Raw genomic sequence first — 24,246 nt, 5'->3', positions numbered from 1 at the left:
AATATTACATAATTAATTCACAAAAATTTTTACCACTGCATGCATCCGCAGAACGTAAAAGTGTGCAGAAGACATCCAGCACTAGGAAAAACAGTTTAGCAATAAAATAATAAAAATAATATTCATAATAGGGTGTCAACTAGTATAGCAGTATTGAGATTAAAAAAAGCAAAAGAAATCAAGCAACACGCCAGTCATTTCTGAGCAATATTGTTTTTCATGCCAAAGCTCTGTTTACACTCCAAGACATTCACTAAAGGTACTCTTAATTTACACCTATCAAGAGCAAATGAAAAAACATACATGTAGAATGCGGGCAGTCCTAGCTCACAATCTCAATTCTTATCCTGCAAGTTATATATGCACCCCGCATCTCTCTCATAAATGCCATACAACCCATCAGGCATACCTTTCCTCTGTGCAGACTTGCTGCTGTTGAATTTCCATAATTTATTAACCTCAGAAGCACTGATCTGCCACAGAAATTGAAACTTCCTTTCTGTCATTTGCCTCATAGTCACTTCCTCTTTACACATTTAGTTCATATTTTCCATTTTAAAATAAAAAAACACAATTTTTGCTTATTGTTTGCACCATGGAAAAGCACAGGTACTTTCACTTAGACATTTGCCACAGAACTACTCAGATTTTTCTTCCAATTCCTCTCCTTTGGCTAATGGCCAGAGTTGTTCAGAACAAATGTGCAATTCTGGATTAAGCCAATGCTGTGATGATTCATGAATGCTAGGAACCACTCTTGCAAAACTCCCTTTGTCCCCTTGCCAGGATCAAACTTATGAGTTTTGTTGTTTAAAATCATTAGTTCCCTATTATCAACTATCAGCCAAAAGCCTGAAAGCTGTTTTCAGCCTAAGCTCATACATTTTCATGGCAGGTTTGTAGAATATTTTGTGTTTCAGATCTATGCTGCTTCGGTATTCCAGATTCTCTTAATCTCAGGCACCCACTGTGAGACTAAAACTTACAGAATTTGTTGAAAATAGATGGTTAAAAAAATCTGGAAAATAAAAAGCTGATTTAAAGAGTAGCTGTTTAAGAAAAAGATCTTGATTTTTAAATGTAAATTCTGTTTCTAAATCTTTCTCTGCTTAAAGCAGAGAATGCTGAAACCAACTTAATCCTGCTGGAGAGAAAAACACAGCTCCTTGCGCGATGCTGGACCGAGCCACATTTTTTTCCTGTAGGTAAGGTTTGAACTACTGACACAGATCATTGGATGCTTTGCAGAATAGCACAGCACATGGCAGTTAGCTCCCAAGGAAGGAATACAGCAGATTAGTAAGGCCACATTATGTGGCAGAGACATCACACATCCTCTGATCTCTGTGGATTAAATGTGAGACCTATGATCAACAAGAGACTATACAGACACTCAGAAATGTCAGAATTCACCCCAGATAGCAAATTAGTCTTGGAGAGCACACAAAGAGGGGGAGCAATAAAAGCTACTTCTACAGTCTTCTCTGTCATCAGGCCCACTTTGCAGGAGATTTTGCTGAGAAAGAAGGTGGATCAGGGCTTGGCTTGACAAGCAATTATTATCACATGAATATGTTAGAAAAGCAAGCTATTGGGAATCATGTTTCATTCTTCAAACTTAGTCACTTGTTTCCAGTAAAGTTTATGAAAGAGGTTAACAACTTTTAATATATTAAAATATTCACTTCATTTAATGTAAACAACACCAAAGCCTCGTATTTATTTCTTCAGGCTCCAGTTTGTAGAGGAATTTAGTTCAAGTTCCCCCCTCAAAGTTCTAAAGTAGATGTGCTGTGCTCAGCTAGAGCTAGAAGCCTTGCAATAATCCATGCCAGAAGGAATAGTAATCCCAAACCAGAGTTGCCTTTATCTGTAATTACCAGAGGTGATGAAAGAGATGTGCAGAGGTGGACCTCATAAACTCCTGCCACTCTCAGCGGTCATCAGAGTTTGAAATGCTTTTCTTAAGAACTAAGTCTCCACATAAGCAAGCAACTTAGAGCCAGAGGTAGATTATTTCTGTGGATCAGAATTTTGATGCAACTATTCACCACAGGATTTGAAAACTGATGTAACGCTGGACAATATTCACTCTCTTTATTTTCACATCTTTTGATAACCACTCTTGTGGGACAGATTTTAGTTCTGGTGCTACACCTGTAAGAAAAATATTTCAAATATTGTAAGGCTATGATGAGGTCTCCCTGGAGCCTTCTCTTCTCTAAGTTATACAAGCCCAGTTTCCTCAACCCTTCTTCTTAGGAGAGGGCACCATCTTCTCTGGACCCGCTACAAGAGCTCCATGTTCTTCATGTGCTGGGGGCTCCAAGACTGATCGCAGTACTCCAGATGGGGCCTCACAAGAAATAAGTAGAGGGGGACAACCACCTCCCTCTCACTGCCGGCCAATCTTCTTTTAATGCAGCACAGAACACAGCTGGCTTTCTGGTCTGCAAGCGCAAACTGTTAATCTGTTGGCCACCACTCCTTTGATGCAGCACAGGATAGTGTTGACCGTCCAGGCTGCAAGTCCCAGTGCACACTGCTGATTCATGTTAAGTTTTTCTTTTGCCAGAACCCCTAAGTCCTTCCCTGCAGGGCTGATCTCAATGAGTTCTTCTCCCAGTCTGTACACACATTTGGGATTGCCCGGATTCAGGTACAGCACCTTGCACTTGGACTTGTGGAATCTAATTAAGGCTCTCTTTCCAAGCCAGTACAGGTCCCTTTGGATGGCATCCATTCCTTCTATTTTATCAACTGCACAATTCAGCTTAATGTCACTAGCAAAATTGCTGAGGGTACGTCTGGTCCCACTATCTAAAAAGAAAAGGCTTTATGTGATAATTAACATAAACCCAAATCTTATTGATTGTTTAGGAATTTGAAGAACATGTGAACAACATTGTTGAACCTGAACAGCAAAATATTTCCTACACAATGACATCTAATTTCTAAAATTTTATTTACATGATAGGCTATAACACTAGAAATAGCCAAAGTAACTTAAAGGTAGCTAGTCTAGTTATGATGTTTGGCCATTCATTCAGCCTTGGCAAAATAGCAGTCCATAAAAGCTAATATATCTATTGATCTTGGCAGAGATAAAAGATAACATTCTAAAGATAACACTAAGTTGAAGTCACAAATTCATTTTAAATTCCAGAAGTTAAGGGGAAGAGTTAAGATTGAGAATTTTATTTGGAACTTACAGTGGATATCTATAGTTCCAACAGTGCTTCCACTAACACAAAGATCTTACTCTGGATAGCTTCTTACTGCTGGAGTTTAAGGTTGGCATAATATTTATTCAAAAATAAGGCACATCTTGGACTTTCACTATAAAAGTTGCTAAACAGAGTATAGTTTATTTCCATTTTTAGTTTCCAAATATTCTTTGCATTACTCAGAACCACTAAGTGTTATTTTCTAACAGCAAGCAATAAATAGCACTCTCTAAACTTTCACTAAAATAGAGCCATTCAATACAACTGAAATAAGAAAAATCAAATTTGAGAAAAATAAAGGAAAAACAGGAGAAAAAATATCAGATTTCTTTCAGACTGCTGTTGGTTATGGGATTATTTAATATACAGTTATTCTCTTGTGCTCTTCACTGTAGTATTTTTAATTTTCCTAAGAATTTTTTAAAAGTCTCTTTAACTTGAACATACAACACATTGCATATACACAGCAAGTTATTACAGTTGAAAATATTTTTCAGTTGTTCACTAGCCAAGAAATGAAAGAAAAAAAGCAGCAATTAAAGAAATGCCTTTCAGCAAAACAATGGTTAGGACCATCTCTATAGTTAAGAGAAAACATAATATTAAATCTCACCTGGTCTGTGCCATCACAAAGATAGCATCTAGAGCCTATCACTGGCACCAAAGTATTAATATCCCAAATCTCAACATGCCTGAACTCAGAACTAGATCCAAGCTCTGCAGCTGTTCTCTACAAAACAGTTGTGCCGAATACAAACACCAAGTTCCCTGTGCTTTGAGTAAGTTTGAACCTACGTCTGAGCTATGTGTTATCCCAGCTCCACTAAACTGCTCCTGTTCTCTCACATACAATTTGTGGCTTTATGGCATCACAACTTAACTCCATCTTAAATGCAGTATGGCTGATAAAAACTCCACACCATGCAAGGACCTTGCTGATTTAATTATTTTTCATTTAAATCTCAGAACGGATTTATTGAAAGGATTATGAACATAGAGGAGTTTTCCAGTGAATGTGGCCTTATAAGCAGTACATCATAGACTCACAGAATTACAGAATCACAGGATAGCTTGGATTGAAAGGGACTTTAAAGATCATCCAGTCCCAACACCCTGCTGTAGACTGATTTCCACCTACCAGCTCAAGACCCTGTCCAAACTGGTCCTGAGCACATCCAGGGATGGGGCAGCCTCTGTGCTGTGCTTCACCTTTTCTGTGCAGCCTCTGCCAGTGCCTCACCAGAAAAACATTTCCTCCTAGCATCTAACCTAAATCTCTCCTTTCAGTTTAAAATCACGTCCCTTTTTAAGAGGGCAGGTAGCAGCAGGAAATGGCTCTGAAATGGAAGAGGGTATGTTCAGACTAGATATTATAAATAAATTCTTTACTTAAAGGTGGTGAGAGACTAGAACAGGTTGCCCAGTGAGGCTGTGGATACCCCCTCCCTGGAAGCATTCAAGGCCAGGCTGGATGGGGCTTTGAGAAACCTGGTCTAGTGGGAGGTATCCTTGCCTACAGCAGGGTGGTTGTAACCAGATGATCTTAAAGGCTGCTTCCAATCCATTTTATGATTCTGTGATTCTGCCACTACCAGACCTCGTTAAGAAGTGGCTCTCACTCCTGTTTATAAGCACCATTCAAGTACCGGAAGGCCTCAATGACATTTCCCTGGACTCCTCTTCTTTCCAGACTGAGCAAGCCAAGCTCTCTCCCTCTGTGCAAAAGGCGCTCCAGCCCTCTAAATACCCTAGGGGCCCTTCTCTGGACCTTCTCCAATAGCTCCACCTCTTTCTTGTGTTGAGGGCTCCAGAGCAGAATGCAGGAAAACACAGAATGGAGAGCTTGAACCCATATCTTTTGAGCACTCTAGCCGCTACGCCAAACTGGCTCCAAGTAAATGATTCACAGACATTTTTGCAAGGCAGTCCACATCTCAATCCAGATTCGTATGTATGTAAATAATATCTATCTCTCTCAACTCTGGGTACAAGGTTGACTACCTTTCATTATAGCGCAGATGTGTTTCTGACCTACAATAGCATGTAATATTCCTGTGGCAGTTCTAGTAATGGTTTGCAGGGGAACACAACAGTATGAAAGCATTTGATTTCTTTCTAATTACTTTACTGTGGCACTGTAAATGAAGATTAGGATAGCTAGCATAATGTGAGTAATTGTTCTTCAAAGAACACCAGCAGCCATTCCACAGACCACACTGCTGATCTAAATTGTGTAAAATTTTCAGAGTACTATAGTATTGACTCAGATTTAAGATTGGTGCTTCTGCCATTAGAATGAATGGAACTATGATTTCTGCTGAAAACTGGAAGTGCTCCTTCATCAAATCAAAACAGGAAAGGTTCTTATAAACGTGGATTTGACTAATCCCAGGGTAAATAAAATAGTTTTTTTAAAATACTACCTGATGGTACAGCTTTAACCGGAAGTGTCTACAAATTAAATTACTCAAAACTTCTTCCAAAAATTTATATCACCTAATATAGCAGGGAGGATGACCATAACAGAATAAAACTGTTACAGTTATCTACTGAAACAGAAGATAAAACAGCTGTTAAGCGAGTCTGAAAATAATTTACAGTCATTAGCATACAGTTATATTTTTACCAGGATAGAGAGAATCATCCTCCCACTTGATATTTCAAGTGACCTGGGAATTCTATGACATGTGTTACAGAATACTATTTAGATTTGTGGGTCTTATTTATAGAATCACAGAATCAATGAATCACCAAGGTTGGAAAAGACCTTCAAGATGATCCAGTCCAACCGCCTATCACCAATATTTCCCACTAAACCATGTTCCTCAGTACAATATTTTAATGCTTCTTGAATACCTCCAGGAATGGTGACTTCCATTACCTCCCTGGGCACCTTCTTCTAGAGCCTGACCAGTCTTCCAGAGAATTTTTTCCTAATGTCCAACCTGAATCTCCTCTGGCAAAACTGAAGGCCATTCTCTCTAGTCCTAGTTAATTTTGTTAGTTTAAGTTAGTTAATTTTGCAATTATGTTTGCAATGATTCAAAAAGTTTTTTTGCTATTTATTCTATAGACCTTATGATAGCAGAGGAATTATTCTGTCCATCAGAAAATTCTTGTGACTACTGTGTTAGAAGAAAAATGTTATGCAGCATAAAATTGACATAGTTTTTGCAAATTTAGCTGGTTTTTTACGCCTATTTTCAAACATACATTTAAGTGGCTTTTTTACTAGGTGACCAAGTGAAGCTACAATAAAACTGAGAATTAATTATGGATTATCTCATCCAGCAATAATATGCAATTGCAATGGGCTGAACAACCAAGTACATGAAATAAATTTGTAAATTTATTTATCTAGTAAATGAATTAAATCCCAGATTTTCAGGTATCTAAAGAAGATTTCCTCATTTATTATTCTGTTTCAGTTTGCCTGAATCAACATATACACAGTTATTAAATACCTTGACTGACACACATGTGTACTATCACTATGCTTTATGACATAAAGTTATTTTCACTCCAGTTCTGCTGTGACATAAATGGATTATAATAGTTGTCACATCCCAAGGAAGCAGACAGTGGCCATATTCCAGCATCTCTTCACCTGCTCTGCCTGTGAATAAAGGCAGCTCCAAATTTTTTTTATTTTAGCCTGGTCCAAGATGGCAATAGAGGTTCACACCAGTATTTCATTGCATCTTGTTGCTGTGTGAGAGATGGCAGCAGAGGGGCACTTGGACAAAATGGCATTTGACACAGAAGTGCATATGAAAGAAAGCTGTGACATTTAATTCCTCCATGCAGGAAAAATGACACCAATTGACATTCACTGGTGCTTGCTGAATGATCCTGGAGACTAAACAGTGGACGTGAGCACAGTGAGGTGGTATGTGGTACATTTCAGCAGTGGCAACAGTGACATGAAAGGCAAGCTACATTCTGGACAGAATGTACAGCCATGCACAGCTGTCACATCGCAAAATGAAGAGTGTCTTGAAGAGCTTGCCCATGCAAATCATGCAAAAAATATGTTTCAATGCAGCGGAAATGATGGTGGCAATGTTGGAACGTTGATAAAATTGTACCAGGTGGGTTCCACAAATGTTCACTTGGGAACAGAAAGAATACTGTATGCAAATTTCTCAGGATCTGCATAACCAATAGTGTCACCAAGGTGACATTTTCCTGGATTGCATTATTACCAGTGATGAATTTTATCATGTTACCACTACAAGCCAGAATCAGAATAGCCATCCATGGAGCAGAGCAACATCTGAACTCCTCATTGAAGAAAAGTTCAAGACACAGCCCTTAGTGGCTTAAGTGATGTGTACTTTCTTTTGGGACAGGAAAGGGGTGATCCTTCTGGATTTTCTGAAACCTGGACAAACTGTCAACTCTGACTGCTTCACCACGACACTAAGCTGAACACTCAAACTGCCAGAGACAGGCCAGAGACAAAAACTTTCTCTTACAACATAACTCCAGGCCCCACACACAGTTTGAAGACCATGGAGAACATTGCTGATCTTGGCTGAACTGTCCTACTATATCCACAGTATAGTCCAGATTTGGTGCCTTCTGACTTCCATCTGTTCAGACTGATTGTCACAACTTAGCTGTTTCATCACAGGTGACAGGACTTTACTCCCCTCCCATTCCCTCTTCTGAGAGGGGGGAAAAGTATGAAAACCGAACCAAGACAAGGAGGGATAATTAATTTACTACAAATGATAAAAGAATATAAGACAATATGAAAAGGAGATACAGGTAATAAATACAACCAATGAGAGAGAGAGGAGTTCTGACCATGTTGCTTGCTGTGCTACTGGAAATGGAAGAGATCTTTCTCCCCCGTCATTATGCTATTTTACCTCTTTTACCTGGAATCAGAAATCACATGGAGAGAACTGGAGAATTCTGTGAGCTGCAGTCTCTCCCTTCTCAGTGTATTTTCTTCTGGGAGATACAGAACTCATGTAAGAATAGTTGACACTACCAGAAGATGAGGCAGGAAGGGCAGGAATGCAGCTGCCTGGCACTATGTTCCAGCACTAAACAGCTTGATGCACGACGTCTTGATATGGAATATTGATGAAACCAGGACACTGATGAAATCTGGATGACAGGCAACATTTCCCTAGCAACAATGCCACTGTAGCAGCTGTGTTACAGTGGATCCTCTCCACTGGTGCAGATTTTTATCACTGTGCCATGCAGACTCCTCTTCATGGCTGGCAAAAATGCATAGCTACTGGTAGTGGCTATGTTGGCAGATAACATTTTATAGCTAAGAATTTGCTCTATCAAATTGTTACAGTGCTCTTTGTATCTCTTGTAGTTTCCATGGAAAGAAATAGGAGGCATTACTTTCAGAGCAGCCTATGAATTTTCAGCACCCCTGCAGCCAAATATCCAATATCTCATAAAACTTCTCTGTAGAACCACAACAACTAGTTTGTCTCTCAGGAGAAACAGAAGTGGTTCTCCTCCCTATAGGTTTCGTCCATCACTGCTGCAGGACATTTTGTTATGGAGTGGAGAAAGATTATTTTATTTTTTCTGAGCTTTGTAACAAAAATGATGCTGAAACTGATGGGCAAAACATTTTGGACTAACAAAAATATACGACTCTTTACCCAACTTGCTGTGAGGCTGGACATTTCACTATTACATGTACACTGAGGCAAACAATTGTAAAATTCAAAGGGAGTATTGTTCTTCTAGTTAAATAACAAAAGTAGCTGCAGAGTTTAAGAGTTATTGCCAACAAAAGCAGGAAAAATATCATTCTTTGAGTTCTAGTCCAGTCTTCACCTACTAATTATCAGAATGTTATCTTCCTGGGGCTGATTCTGCCACTTAAGTCACATGCTGATTTTCATTTAGGTGCAGGATAATAGATGTGTAGTTGACTCAGGCTGACAACTCCCATCTCTTAATGTTACTGGCATATTTGTTTATATCATTATCATACTAAATGTTCTTAGCATCATTAAGACCAGTTGTTGTAATGACATGTAATGTTAAGTAGCCCCTACCCTCAAATGTTTACCATCTAAAACACTAGAAAATAGAGTTTCTCACTAACACTTCCCATTCTTTTGTCACAGCTGGAAAAGCTTAACACAAAACACGTTCCCAAAACAAATAACACAAGGACTAAGATAACTTTGGCAAACAAAAGCTGGAAATAAAACTGCTTTCCTTGATTTAACTGCAAACACTAGCAGTATTTAGGAAAGGGCCATTAGTCTTTGCATTTCGTCAAAGTAGATGCTCTGGGCTGTCCTTTCATCTAATGGTCTGAAAGTCATCTCATACAGAACTAAGAGGCATAAAACATTACAAACATTCATTCCAGAAACAAAAATACTTAGAATAAGTTTGCTCCAAACCATCTAAATATGTTGCTATTTTTCATTTGATAGGAGTAGTATCTTCCTTCATTCTACTATGCAATTACATGTGGCAAAATACATGAGATAACTGTACCAACCAAGAAATTGTCCCAAAGAGGTTGATATTTTTTCTAATCTTTCTAGATTTTAAAGACTTCAAGAGAACATTATTTTCAAACTTTCAAAGTATCAGTGAGTTTTTTTCCCTTGCTTTCTCTCTGCTTTTTTCTTAGCAACTTAAAATGCTTGCATAGCACAAAAAAAAAAAAAAAAAAAAAAAAAAGATTTCAAACACTTATTTCATTAGCAATTGCATACACACTGGGAAAAAGGAAAATCTATCACATATTTGATACTCTGCTAATTCCAGGCCAAATTTTATTACTTGTGATTTATTGACATTGGCTAGCAAAAACTGTGCATCTAATTAACTTTCTGCATCCTATTCTGGAAATAAAGGTCTCCTGGGTCTGAATGGACCAAAGTTTGCATTTGGTTTCTAAAGACAGGAGCATTGCTTTTGCACCGAAGGTCCAGTAGTAATGTACTGTGTGAAAGTAGAACTGTGTGACTTGGATCTTTATTCCCTAGTCCATATCAAAGAGATGCTTACTGGGAAAGACCACCCAGAGGAATGGCTTATGCTTGCATACTGTAGAACTACCATGACTACTATTACTACTATGGAGTCCAAAGACTCTTCTCCTCTAATGACAGCTGAGGCAGAGGCTTAGCAAACCCTTGTATTAAAGTGATGCTCCTGATCTCCTAAAATGCCTGGATTTTATGCCCGTACAAAACATCACTTAGTTCTCTAAGATACACTCATTGAAAGCAAATTCCCACTTTGGCAGTTCCTGAATGCAAGGTCTTTTGAAGAACCCCTATTTGCTCTGAAATGAGCATGAGATGAGAATTAGGCCCCAAGTTTAAAAACAATTCTGAATTTTTTTTTTTCTTTTCATGGGAATGGAATAGAAAAGCAGTTTCTTTATGCTGGTTGTGGCAGATACCTTTGCCTATTACTTCCCCTCCTAGTAGACTGTCGCACACTATTAAACCAATAATTACTGAAAAGAGGAGACCAAACTGTCCACAGATAGTTAAAATGCACAACATTCTATTGTGAGTTTATGATTGAATGCTTTGTGCTCATTATACAGCACTATGGATTAAAAAGCAAAGTAGGAAATTGGAACATACTGTCATTGCTTTATTAACATCAGGTTTATAAGCACAGGAAAAAAATACATAAGAAAATATGCAGGATGGAAAATTGTATTATACTTTTAATGTTTGAATATACAAGGTATCAAATATGGCAGGAAGGCACAAAGTCTGGAGTTTTTCTTCATATCCTTTATCAGAAATCTGTTAATACTTTTCACATACATTTTGTTTAATGCAGCCCTTTTTTTTTTTTTTTTCCCTGAAGTATGAAGAAATAACATTTGCTAGAAATATTTTATAGATGAAAATTTCATACACCAAAGAGTGGAAATATTATCAAGTGACTTGCCCATGTTCCATTGAGAGCTAATAGTCGAGGATGAGCCTACCTTTTGCACTTGTCAAATCGACCCCTGCCTCCTGGAGAAGGTTTGCTGCTATGGAAATACTGTAACTTGAAATTTAACTCATAGGATACTCTTAGCAGAAGGGTAAATTCTTTCTTACATAGTTCAGGATATCATATTGGGTCAATATGATGCTTTTATAGTCTCAGTGTGGCTGGGATTGTGGGGCGCTAAATCTAGTGAATTAGATGTAGTTTGGTATAAATACGTGAAAAGGCTTACTGCTCAAATGGCAAAAGTGTAGGGAGGTTTCACTTTTCAGTAGCTGGCAGCCTTCAGCATAGTTAAGCAAGCTGTCCAAGCAGCTTTTGTATCTCCATAGGTTCCCACTATATTTTAAGAGTGTGCTGCCTTATCAAACGTGTTGGCTGCTTGCCTGAGTCATAAAACACAATCCATAATTTTCTAACACTGAGGTGGAAATTTCAGCATAGTTCAAGACCTCTACTGGCTTCTTCTTATAGTCTGACACATACCAGAAGTTCAAATTCTCCCATCAGTAATGTAAAAAGCGTTCTCCCACTTACTTGCTGCTCAGGCAACGTCTCAGTGAATATGAAGCCCCTCCTCCACACGTGCGTGAACATTCACTCCATGAACCCCAGGCATCCCACAGTGAGTCTCGATCTTCCTCTGAGCGAGCTGTTCTGGAGCTCTGAAGAGAGGGAGAGAGAAAAAAAAAATCACAAAAAAACCCACCTCAGGGACAAAAAATATTGCTGCTAGCTTAATTCTGTCTGTTTCTGGATATTGTCATGGTCATTGAAGACACTGTATAAATCCATTCTCTGGCATTTCTACTGACTGGTAGATGCTCTTCTAGGGAAGAGTGCTGTATGAATTTGCCTTCATCTTTTGAGTATCTTGCTCTGTCTCAGTTTGAGACTGGTGATGATTATTATAGAAGAGTACTTTGGGCAGCAGTGAAGAAAAGTATTTTCCTGATTAAAAGGAAGAGGGAGAGCTGGAGACATTGGAAATTGCACTTTTAACTTTTGCCGCTGAGTTAGAAACTATGAAATGGCATATAAAAAAGTGCCTTCCGAGGTGCTGCTCAGGAGAAAAAGAACCACAGCATAGCAAATCCACATGATACAAATACATTTAACAAAACTTTTCATGCATTCACCTTAAGGAATTGGAACTATCATTACATTTTCTCTGTCCAAAGATCGAAGTACCTATGCATGAGAGTGATCAGGCAGCGTACTCATTCAAATGTTGCTGTGGGCAGTCACACACTGAATTCTACACTTCTACTTGTATTTGGAATAAATGAGAAGACAAGTGTATGAGCAAAGCTTTGTACATCTTCACCAGAGAAAAAACAGCAAGCAACATTATACTGCTAGAACTTGTTAGAAGATTGATGTCAGCTGTCAACACTCAGGGATTATTTCAGAGATAGCACAACACTAAAATTGTTTCATCTTCACTGAAGCTCTGTAAAAGTTTGTAATGAAATCTGAAACCCACTGGAAAACACCAGTATTGAATACTGTTATTCATGGGCAAAAAAGGAAGTGTTGGTGATGGTTTAGAGTTGTGAGCAGTTTTAATATATATCAGTATAAGGAAGATACTGAAATCATCATGTGAGGCTGAGATCCAAACTGAACAATGTTTCTGTGGAGAAAAGGGTTAAGTCTGGCACACTAGGATATGAAATGCATGTTAATTGGGATTTAGCGAGGCAAGAGGTTAACTATTCCATTTACTTTCACAAGCCAAGAATGCATTGTATAGTCTTACCACCAATACTGAGAGATATTTTCCAATGTGTAAATCACTTAATCCTACAAAACTTTTCAAGGGCATTCCTGAACACCCACTAGTGTCATCTGTGATGCTAAATAAATAGCCAGGCTACCTGAAATGAAGAGCATGTCTTTTATTGTCTCTATACTCAACTCAGTAACAAGGCTAAAGTCTCACATCAAATCTGTTTCTCCCACAGAGAGCCAATGATCACAGTGTTGTATACATTTGCACCTTTTGATAGTCATCAGCTCCATACATCTGAAAGATAAAAACACTCCAAGTGCTGTTCCTACCATCCCCTGGGAGTCTTCTGCCCTGAAGCAAGCTTACAGATCAGAACTTAACTTACTCAAGTTGACAGAGTAATTACATTGTTTTGTTCATTCCAAAAAGCCAGATAGACTGGCACAATAAATTAAGAGTAACTAAATGAGAGCTGATCATTTTAAAATTGCTTAACTTAGCTCAGAGTGTGTGCAAATTGGCAAAATTCAATGGATAAATTGTCTGAAAGAAAGAAAAGTAAGATTTGTAAGACACCTGTCCAGCCACTTTCTCTTATTTCCCTCTATTTCCATTCTTTCTTCCATCAAGGCACAGCCCAAACCTGATCTTGTCTGTCTGTTTGGGCAGAGTGGGTTTTCCTCCCTGCAAAGAAACCAAACATGGTCATTTATTTTGACAGGGAGAGTTCAGTCAGAGGCTAGTATCAGGCAGGACAATGGTAGAATAAAGCAACAGGCCATCCACTCAGCTGTAACTCCCAGGCATTTCACAGTGGACGTCTGCTGCATTCCTTATGTTGCTGTTCATTCACCCTTCAAAGGCACGTGCCCTTCATTTTTTAACCAGAGCATGCATTTTAGAAGGCAAATATACAAACGTCCCTTGCAGTCTATTTGGCTGACATAAAGAAAGCCAGTCCTTTTGAAAGACCTTTAGATCTGGTTCAAAGAACACTGAGGTGAAATGAAAACTGTCATCAAACTAAAGAGGCTCAAGAAAATAACACTGAAGACAAGCTGAGTATTAAAAGAATGACTTAAAAGGAAGTCCAAACAATTTTAAAACTTTTTTTTCTTTTAATTTATTTTTAAATTTTTCAAATAATTCCAAAAAAGGAAGTTAAACCAAGCATACAGAAGGCAAGCTCTCCTTTAACAGCTCTGGTGAAGGACTTCTACTACTCCGATCCTGCTGCCCCATTTTTTGCACTTTTGCCAAAGTGGACTGTGCTAGCTGTGCTGAGTAACTTGATGTTTCCGTGTTGTTACCAGCCTCCATTTTCAGTTTGCTTCATGGCATGCAGTATGTAATGGTATTTTAAACACATACAGTACTTCCTTCTGCAAAACAGGTTTTGGAGGGTAGTTTAGATGAGTAATTGAGTCAGTTTTAGGTTTCCGTAGCATTTAGTATGATGTAATTTTTCTTTGGATCTACTGCTAGGAAAAAAAGCATGAATTAATTTAGTCAGTGAGACATAATGTTGGATATGTCTAATGAATGAGTGACAATGATTTGACATTATCAGTTTATCTTACCTTTATTAAAATGCAATATGATTTATTTTAAACACAATGGTAAATGGGTAAATGTAAAATCTAAGGTAAGGTAAGTGTTCAAACTCAAAATGTGGTTGATCCCCACAGCTGCAGAAGATCACACATGCACCAATTTTACAGATGCCATCCATCATCTAGATACAATCTCATTAAAAGACAAATGTGAGACAAAAGGACCAGGATGCCAGTTTATCAAGTTTATTTCAGCTGTTTTCTGAAGGGTATTTTTAGAATAAAACTTTGTGTTTGTACTTTTTTGCAGCTAAGAAAGAAGTCTGTATTTATGCTTTTACTTCACAAGAAAACTAAAAAATGGGTTCTTGTCCTGATTGTTTAGCACTGGTTGAAAGCCCAGTCAAAGACATAATTAAAAAGGGTTGCAAGGTAAAATCACATAAAACAAGTACTCTTACCTCATCACAGATTATAAGCATCAGCACAGCTAGACATTCTAAAGGTCCAAATTTTTCAGAAATAAGTTGTACTCCCACCCAGAGGGGAGCCATGTGCCTGTTATTTGCATTCTGAGATTTGTTATAAGACCTATATATTCCCAGAAAGCATGTGATCTCAAGCTGGAACAAGATCCAAGTTTTTTTTTAACAAGTGGAATAAACATAATTCATTTCAACTCTATCCACGTTTAATGTTAAAGTAAGTAGTGTGGTTTTCTTTCTTGCAAACTGTACAGTTAAGCTTGTGCCTGAAATTCTAGCATTGCCTGAAGAGCCAAATCTGAAGAAGATTATGGATACACTGCAGGCTTAAGGAATATCTACCATTACAAGCTAAGGATTCACTGTTCAGTGCAAACTTTTCATAAGGATCTTATACCACTAATTCATACTTTTTACCCACTTTCAACCAAGCCATCTAAGCTGAGAAACCTACATAAAAACATGAAGTTACTGTCATAAAGAGTAAGCTGGGAAATAAAATAGAGAAGAAAAACAAAACAACCAAACAACAACCAGAGCAGAGGCAGGTACGGCCTCTAAATATGTGAGAAGCAAAGCAGCCACCAGCTGAAGCTTGCTTTAAGTAACACTCCTCTTTTAGAAGTCTTTTATCCCTATCAGAAGTACCCAGGTTGGTACCTTTCAAATATCAATATATGCCAAAGGAGCAGAATGCAGACACTCATCAAGGTTCATTACACCCTGCTGCTGATTCCAAAAGAGCTTCCTTCCCTATCCTGTCCATCCAGGTGGATCTCAGTCTGAGATTCCCAGGAAACACTCACTGTTTTGTCCTGATATCTATAGCATCAGTGGTAGAAACGTTACTCCCTGAAAGCAATTTTCTTACAAATGACCTACATAAAACAACAGAAAATCAAAATCAGCTCTTTCTTTATATCTCATTACGCTAATACACAATTAACCTGAGCATGATCCTGCAGCTAACACCCAGTACAGCAGTTGTAGAGGAAAGGGGGATGAGGATGCCTAAAATAATCCTCAAAGGAGAAGGAAACCTTATGCATTTATCCAAGAGAGCAAGAAGGATCATGTGTACAAAATAGAAGGATGAAGAAATGAACTCCTTGTCAGTGGATAAATCACAGCATTGAAAATCTTTAAAAAAAAGGGGAGAGGGAGAGGTATTTAAAATATGGCTTGAAAAAAGAGCTTCTTAGAATATAACAAAATTAGTCTGACTAATAAAAGAGCTTGGTGTCCAATTTTACTGTAAAAAATTCTAGCATCAGTGTTTAATGGTTATTTCTAAGAGTTGTCAAGCATTCATGTTGTATTCAAACTATGAGCTGAATAACAGGTCTTTCGTACTCTCTCCATTAACACACAGTATACACAGAAATCTTTTACAACATCTGGAATAGTATGTGAAAAACACAACAAGTGTCACACATCTTTAAATCACAACAGCTGCCTGACCATCCAGGAGCTGCATTCCTGATGAGAAAACCATGTCTCTTTCAGGAGCATGTGTGTACACATGTGTATGAATGCACAGAGGGAGAAACACGAAAAGTAGCAAGACCTCTGCTCAGATCTGAGACCTACAAAAGTAGTTCAGCCTTAAGAAAATAAATGTCTTAGTCACATACTGGAATTTAATTTAAAATTTTCCTTGGAACTGTAGTATCCCTACAGAAGCCAACTATTTGTCAGTGTCACACAGAGAAGAGTGTGTATAAATGCAGATCATGTTATTTCATTGCTCTTTGGTTACAAAGGTTTCCAGTCTTCCTCCTTCTTCAGCAAAATGTTGCTAAATTCATATTTTTCAAGACACTTGTATGTTTCCTAGATTAAACAGCAATATAGGTAGCACAAAATGCAGTTAACCTGTTGTTGGAGTAAGGCACTGATACAGAGTTTAAGCCACAGTTATTTCCCAGATGATATGTATCACTGGGTTTGGTTAAGAAATTTGGATCATCTGTTTATTATCATACCCCACTGTTTAGGGGTATGATGAACTGTCAGTGACAATACGCAAGGCTCTTCTGTGGCCACTTTTCTTTTGCTACTGTGAAAATGATATTAGGGACAAAAAAAAAAACACAGAAAGTTATCTTTCCCTATTATGTGGTCTTTTTGCCCTTCCTTTTCAGATACATCCAAGCACATCCCTGTATAAATACTTGCCAAGCCATACATTCTCTTTCTTTTGAGTAATCTTTGATCATCCTTTGATGCTAGCTTGTCATTGGAGTCAACTACATACTTCAGAGGGTACAGAAATGTCTGTAGTGAACCAGGTAGAAACTGCTTTTAACACTTACCTACGTAAGAGCAGGAGACAAGGCCAGTAACCCCATCCCTTTTAGGAAAATTGCATTTCTAAACTTCAACTAATGTAAATATACGGTTTATGAGAATTCATTTTCACAGGGTTGTGTATCTTTGTTTCATTCCATCCAAGGTAACAGATGGATTACAGTTCAGATAGGAAACTGCTTGGAAATCTCTGGCTTTTAAAAGAAGCCAATGCTGAAAAAAAAATTACAGCTAGTTGGATTAATATTGGTAATTACTGTCAAACAAAGCGTTGACATGCAAGACATTTCTGACTAGCTGTGGAAACATTTCTAAGCTATTATCTTAGAAATATCATGAGTCAAATTTCTTGGCATGTCCAATTTCAGTGCACATGTACAAAAAACTAATGTATCTAGGCATAAAATTGCACATCACTTTAAATAGTACTGTATAACTGAAGCACATCAGCTCTTCCAGTACTATTTTTTTTTAAGAAAAGATTTTTTAAGATAAAACCTATCTTGAGAGCAGAATAATTAATTGGAAGCACTAGGATTCCTCATGGCAGTAGTTGCCCTTCAGTTCTCACTAGATATCTGCCCCCTTCATGCAACTCATTCAAGTAGAGCTCCTCATGGTATCCTCAACACTATAACCAAGAGCTGAGTAGGAATGAACATCAATCTGTTTTCCCAAACTGGTTGTGTCAGGGTCAGAATGAATTAGTGTTGCTCAGCTGGTGTGACAGATAGTTTGTGTTCCCATTACCCTGACCATATCTCATGAAAAGACAGTGAACCTCAGCCAGAGAGCTGCCAGCCAGACACCCTGAGAGGGACCACACAATGCCTGGCAGAATCCTTCCGAAAGGAAAGGATGTTCTGATTTTGTGGAAGTTAAAAGAAGATGGAAAGAGCAAATGCTGTACTGCCCAAGCTGCCAGAGCTGCTTGCTGCATCTGAGGTGCTGAGTGACCATGGGTGCAATTATTCCTGTGATTAACAGCACGCTATACCCTATGGCCAAATCAAAAGGATGTCTGTGCAAACTTCTGCTAAGAAACTGACTTCTCTGCTAAGCAATCTGGAAAGAAGTAGCTGAGGTAAATATCAGAGCTCTTGAGATGCAGTGGCTGTACCTCTTGCACTGTCTCCCTGCTCCCTGGAGGGCCAAGGCTATCTCCTGTCTAGTGTAAGGCTGTGAGCAGAACAGTCCAAGCTCATTTGCCCAAGGCTTCCAGTCTTGGAAATTAGCTTAGGAACTTTTGCCTCCTTTGCACTTGCAAGATCAGGCAAAACACCTGTGAAGAGCTCATGAGAGTACTTCCTGTGGAAAGCCCCTGGCACTGGAAACCCTTGATTTGAGTGACTGTGATGCAAGGAAGGCACTGGCACAGAAGCACACACATGTAAGGGTATATACTGCACTCTGGGAAATTAATTTATACTCAGACTTTGCCAGTACAGACAAATGGGTCAGGATTTATTTTCTCATTTCAGCTTCCTAGAAGGGAATAGTCCAGAAAAAAAAAAAAAAAGAAAAAAAAATCCTAATCTTTTTCTAGGTTGTTTTTCATTTATTCTTTCTTCAGAATCTAAACCAGCTTCTTGGGGTAAGATACCTTGATGAAAAGGTGAGAACTGGAAATCTCACTGAGATCTTCTTGCAGATTTTCAGTGTTTATTCTGGTCCTATGAGCAGAGTCAACAGGGAGAGAAATAGGTGGACAATTTTTCTTTACCCTGAGGAAAGACACCCAATCACCCAATGGACATACTGTTAGCTCAGCTCTCAGGGACACAAGTACAACTTTGCTGTGGTATTCCATTCTGTCCTGAGTTCTTTTTGTCTTTTATTCTTAAACAGCATAGTCATGCAAGACAGGCTTATCACTATGAGTAGATGCTGAACATATCTGCACCCTCTGGCAGTCATCAGCTCTGTGCATTAAGTGCTCTCTGAAGGATCAAAACATTGCCAGTGCTGTTCACATTGCTCTGCTGGATTCCTCCTGCCTTCAAGCAAGTCACATAGCTGTATATATACAGTCTTCTAAAACGTATCCCCATGACCCATCATAGAAGAGTACATGCCTTCTAGTCTGCAAGAAAAAGGGAAGAAATGATAAACAGTCATCTCAGTACTTTAGGAGCTAAACAGTCAATCCCAAGGCTGGGCTGGAAGTAGTATCCCGGGAGAAATGCGCCAAACGTGAGCTCATTTCTTCTTCTTAAAGGGTAGCAGCCAGCCAGGAGGATTGCTGGCAGAGGATGGAGCTTACACCATATCACTTCAACACACTACATGCTGCGCTCCCTATAACATTTTATAACAGTGTCTTATAAAAATCAGATCAGTCCTATCTCTCACTCCAGTTACCCATATGAAAATATACACCAGGGGAGCAATGCGAATACAAGAGCTCTTTTTCTTGCTCTCGCAGACCCAAGTTCTAACACCCTGTTGTATTTAAATCCTGCTGTACTGGTGTAAACACCAGGCATGGGTGATCCAATACAGAGCAGGTCCAAGCTGGCTCGACCTCAGACTTGTCGCCTAATTGACTCAGAACAGTTTTTGAGGCTAGGACTGGTTCAGATGCAGGATGGGTGAAATCACTTTCCAGAATTCGGAACCCACCCAATAGCACAGGTTCAAAAGTGCATCTTACTTTCAAAGACTTCAACTTTCACATAGGAAGGACTGGGGGCAGGAAAAGAGCTGAGAGGGGTGCAGAGAAAAGGAAGAAGAGAAAAGGAAAACTGTAGTCTATGATAATGCCTAGTGCATGCTACACATTTTCTAAGAGCCAAGAAGTGAAAGCTGTATGCTGGCTTGGCTGTGTTTGTTGGCCTCAAGGAAAAAATGGCCCACACGTGGCAGGCAGCTCCAGCTCCATGGTTAAACCATTGTCTCCCTCCAGGACATGGGGTAATATGTTGAAGAAGTGCACGTTAGCCATTTTCCCTTGGTTTAGTGAGCTGACCTTAGGCTTCAGATATCCCCCCAAATTAAATTTCTGCAGAGGCCATAACATCTAACCATGAGTCATTTCATGTGCCTTAACCTGCACATGGGCTGGATTTAGAAATAGTGCTTTGGAAACTCCAGACTAGAAGACCTTGTCATGTAAACCTGCAAGGAATCAGGCTCCATGCTCCATGAAGCAGGTGGTAACCCAGCTGCCTTGGGTTACATGAGAAGATGATCAGGAGGGAATTCAGGGAAGGGAGAAGTCTCCAAGGGCTTGTGCAATTTCAGATAAACACCCACAATTATGAAGTTTATTCAAAATAAATAAAGTCTTCTACTCTTTGATGGTCTGCCATCTCCCTTAGTTACCTAATGGAGCTGTCTATGTGTTTATTTTAATAACAAAGGGCCATAAAAAGGATTAAAATATTAAGCCTTAATGGAGCCAGAAAAACTGAAAGAGATGTGTTTATTTAAAAAAGAAAAAGAGGGAGAAGGAACAAAAAAAAAAAAAGAAAAAGAGGAGACGGCAGACAGGTAGACAAGTAGAAAGGAGGGAGGAAGAAAGGAAGGAAAGGGCTAGGAGGAAGGAGAACCCAGAAATTATGTAGATGTCAGGGGGAAATTCTTTACAGAGTGAGTGGTGAGGTGTTGGAACAGCCTGCCCAGAGAGGTTGTGGATGCCCCATCCCTGGAGGTGTTCAAGGCCAGTTTGGATGAGGCCCTGGGCAGCCTGGTCTGGTATTAAATGGGGAGGTTGGTGGCTCTGCATGGGGCAGGAGGTTTGGAGCTTCATGATCCTTGAGGTCCCTTCCAACCCTGGCCATTCTGTGATCGTGTGTGAAAAATTTCAGAGATCACAAAACATTTTACTCTGTATTAATCATTAAACAATTAATCTCAAATTAATGTAGATGTTTCTTTAAAGGAAAATGCTCTCACAGAATCACAAAAGAATTGTGGGATTTGGAGGGGACCTCTGGAGATCATCTACTCCAACTCTCCACTAAAGGTTCCATAGAGTTGGTTAAAAAGGAAAGTGTTCAGGAGGGTTTTATCTCCAGAGAAGACTCTACCACCTCTCTGGGCAGCTTTCTCCAGTGCTCTGTCACACTCGCAGTAAATAAGTTCATTCTTACGTTTGCATGGAACTTCCTATGTTCCAGTTTGTGTCCACTGCCTGTCATCCAGTTGCTCAGTACCACAAAAAAGTGCTTGGCCCCATCCTCTTGACAGCACACTCTTTATATATACATATATAGCTATGATAAGATCCCCTCTCAGACTTCTCCAGCTCAGCCTTTCCTCATAAGAGAAGTGCTCCAGGCGCCCAATGATCTTTCTATCCTTCTGCTGAACTCTCCCTAGAAGTTCCTAAACTGGGGAGCCCAGAACTGGGCACAGTAGAGTACAGATGCTGCCTTATCAGGGCAGAATAGAGCGAAGATCACCTCCCTGGACTTGCTGGCCACACTCTTTTTCCTGCACTTCAGGATACCATTGGCCTTCTTGAAAACAAGTATAGACTGCTGGCTCATGGCCAACCTACTGTCCACCAACACCTTGGTTCTGCATCACAGAACTCTTTTCCAGCAAGTCAGCCCCTAATCTGTACTGATGCATATGGCTACTCTTCCCAGGTGTAGGGCTTTACACTTTATCCTTGTTCAAAAAGTTCCTCTCTGCCCAATTCACCAGTCTGTCCAGGTCTTGCTGAAAGGTAGGACAGCCTTCTGGCATGTTATCCACCTCTCCCAGCTTTGTATCATCTGCAAACCTGCTGAGGGTGCATTGTGCCCCTTCATCCAGGTCACTAATGAAGTTTTTGAACAAAACCAGACCCGGTACTGAGTCAAGAGACTCTGTGCTGTGGTCAAAACTCTCTGAGTACTCAGCTGTTAAGAGTTTGTAGTACTGACATGCAGGAATTTTCCAGGAGTACCAAATTATATATATTTTTTTCTCCATCATTTTAAATTGAGTTAAAAAGATGTAAGAAATTCCAGGTTATAAGCAGTTGCTGCTGTCATTTACCCTCTGATATCACACACAGTAAAAAAAAATCATGGTTTTTTTTTTCTCAGCAGATAAAATGAAAGACATATCCACATTTTGGAGCCAGTATGTTGCACAAAAGCCAGTCTTCATCTCTGGTAATCCACTTCCTTTTGCCCTACTGATTATAAGCACTGATGTGTGGCCGACCCCATCACAAGACTGCTCAAGTTCGAATTAGCAGAGAAGTGAATGTTGAAGTTTTCAGTTTCAGAGATTTCTGTTGGTTTACTTTCACCTCCCCTTCAAATAATTTACATCATTCCTCTTTAAAATGTGTCCCTGGCTAGACCTTTTAAGAGAACCATTGTCAATAACACAGTAACTTGAAAATCTCCCCCTCTCTTTTTTAAACAGGAACTATGAAAATGTCATATCCAGAATATATTCACAATCATAATCCATTCACATTCCTTTTAATCCAAAATGAAAAATGAAAGTACAGCCCTGGGCTTGTTAAGGGCATTTATATTAGCCTCAACAACAGATGCTTTTAACAGCCCAGGATTAGAGAAATACAGGGATTTAAGTCACTCAGTCAGTATGTAAATAAATAATCCACCAATCTGATACCAGCACCAGAACAGTAGGAGACCTTATTGCTTCCTGTATTTCTTTTCACTTTTGTTTCTGTTGATATAGCACAGGATCTGAACAACACACTAGCAAACTTCAAACAGGGACTGAGATTATATCCAACAAAGCTAGAAGGGGAAATTTGACACCCCTATAGTATATTCATATGGAAACAAAATGAGTTATATTCATTTTATGGGACAGTTTTAATTTATTATGAATTGCATATAATTTCCTGTCTTATTCCTTTAGTAGTCTTGGAATTTATTTCAGGATGTCTTACGTTATCACATACACTTCCCTCTGCCCTGACACCCTCTCTACTAAACTTGCTCTAAAAGGAGTCCCTGAAATGCAGAAGTTTCAGGGCAACCTCTAAAGGGTTGAAGCTTTGGAAGATATTCCATAAAGGCAATGAAGATGAAAATTGAAACTATGAAAATCGATGTGCTGAATAATTAGTGAACATACCACTTCTTTCTCTGCATAAATAGATGAAGGGACACGTCAGTGAGATGTATTCAAATAATTCACAGGTGGCAAAACTATTAAGACTCCTGCATTTGCTTGCCTTGGAAGCAGAATAAATCCCAGAAGCTATACTCTCTGCTTTCTTTCCCCCAGTCACTCGTCTATATCGCTTTCCAATTTCACCAGAATGTTAGCTACTTTAATAAGAAATTTGGAGAAGCTGGGCTCTGGCAGCAAAAAGAAAAGAAACTGCTCATATGCAAAATGAAATTCTAATCAAGGTACTTAAAAAAGAGTTGGGAATAAACTTAGGGTTAATAATGTCATAAAATGTCATCTCACTGTCAGTGTGAAGATGCCGATTTATATCAGTCTTCAGCGTGTACATTCAGATTGAGCCACAACAAACAAAGCCACCAGTAAAGCTTTTCTGCTGAGAATATGATAAATTGTCCACTCAGAGGTTTCACTAAAGGATATTCATGACCAATACTTTCTGGAAGTATTTTAATTGCTCATAAACATGGCATTAAAATACCACATGTAAAAGCTCACAAGAAAAGCAAGTTACAAAATAAAAAAGATTGTACTGGAAAGAAGGTGAAATTCAGTGTACTGTCATTTCATTTAGATGAGGAAAATGAATTTGTATAGCTGAAGAACTTGGTCTCTAATTTCATCCTATACTATGCTTATATAGATATCAAAAGTTATTATTCTGAGAAGAGCATTTCCCACTTCCAAGAAGATGGGCAGAAACTTAAATGCTGGTAACTCCATAAAATGGTGGGAGAGCCTATAACAGAAGATAAAACGGTGCACACAATTATCTTGTAAGAAATGTCCATCTATTATTCATTTTCTTCCTGAGGTTTGCCTGAATATATACTTATGGCCTAGGAGATCAC

General features: G+C 38.9%; 1 protein-coding gene across 1 annotated transcript in view; it reads right to left on the bottom strand.

Moving 5' to 3' along the window:
- Positions 1-24,246, bottom strand: part of ADAMTSL1 (ADAMTS like 1) — a 347,780-nt gene that overhangs the window by 144,297 nt on the left and 179,237 nt on the right. The window contains exon 3 of the mRNA XM_042877544.1: positions 11,736-11,863. Coding sequence (XP_042733478.1) covers positions 11,736-11,863 — 128 coding nt within the window. The remainder of the gene's footprint in view (positions 1-11,735; positions 11,864-24,246) is intronic.

This window comes from Lagopus leucura, unplaced genomic scaffold (genome assembly GCF_019238085.1).
Source record: "Lagopus leucura isolate 7727_CA_CO unplaced genomic scaffold, USGS_WTPT01 Super-Scaffold_100018, whole genome shotgun sequence".
NCBI classification, from domain to species: Eukaryota; Metazoa; Chordata; class Aves; order Galliformes; family Phasianidae; genus Lagopus; species Lagopus leucura.
Note: the sequence above shows the minus strand (reverse complement) of the source record. Positions and strands in the feature narration are given on the sequence as shown.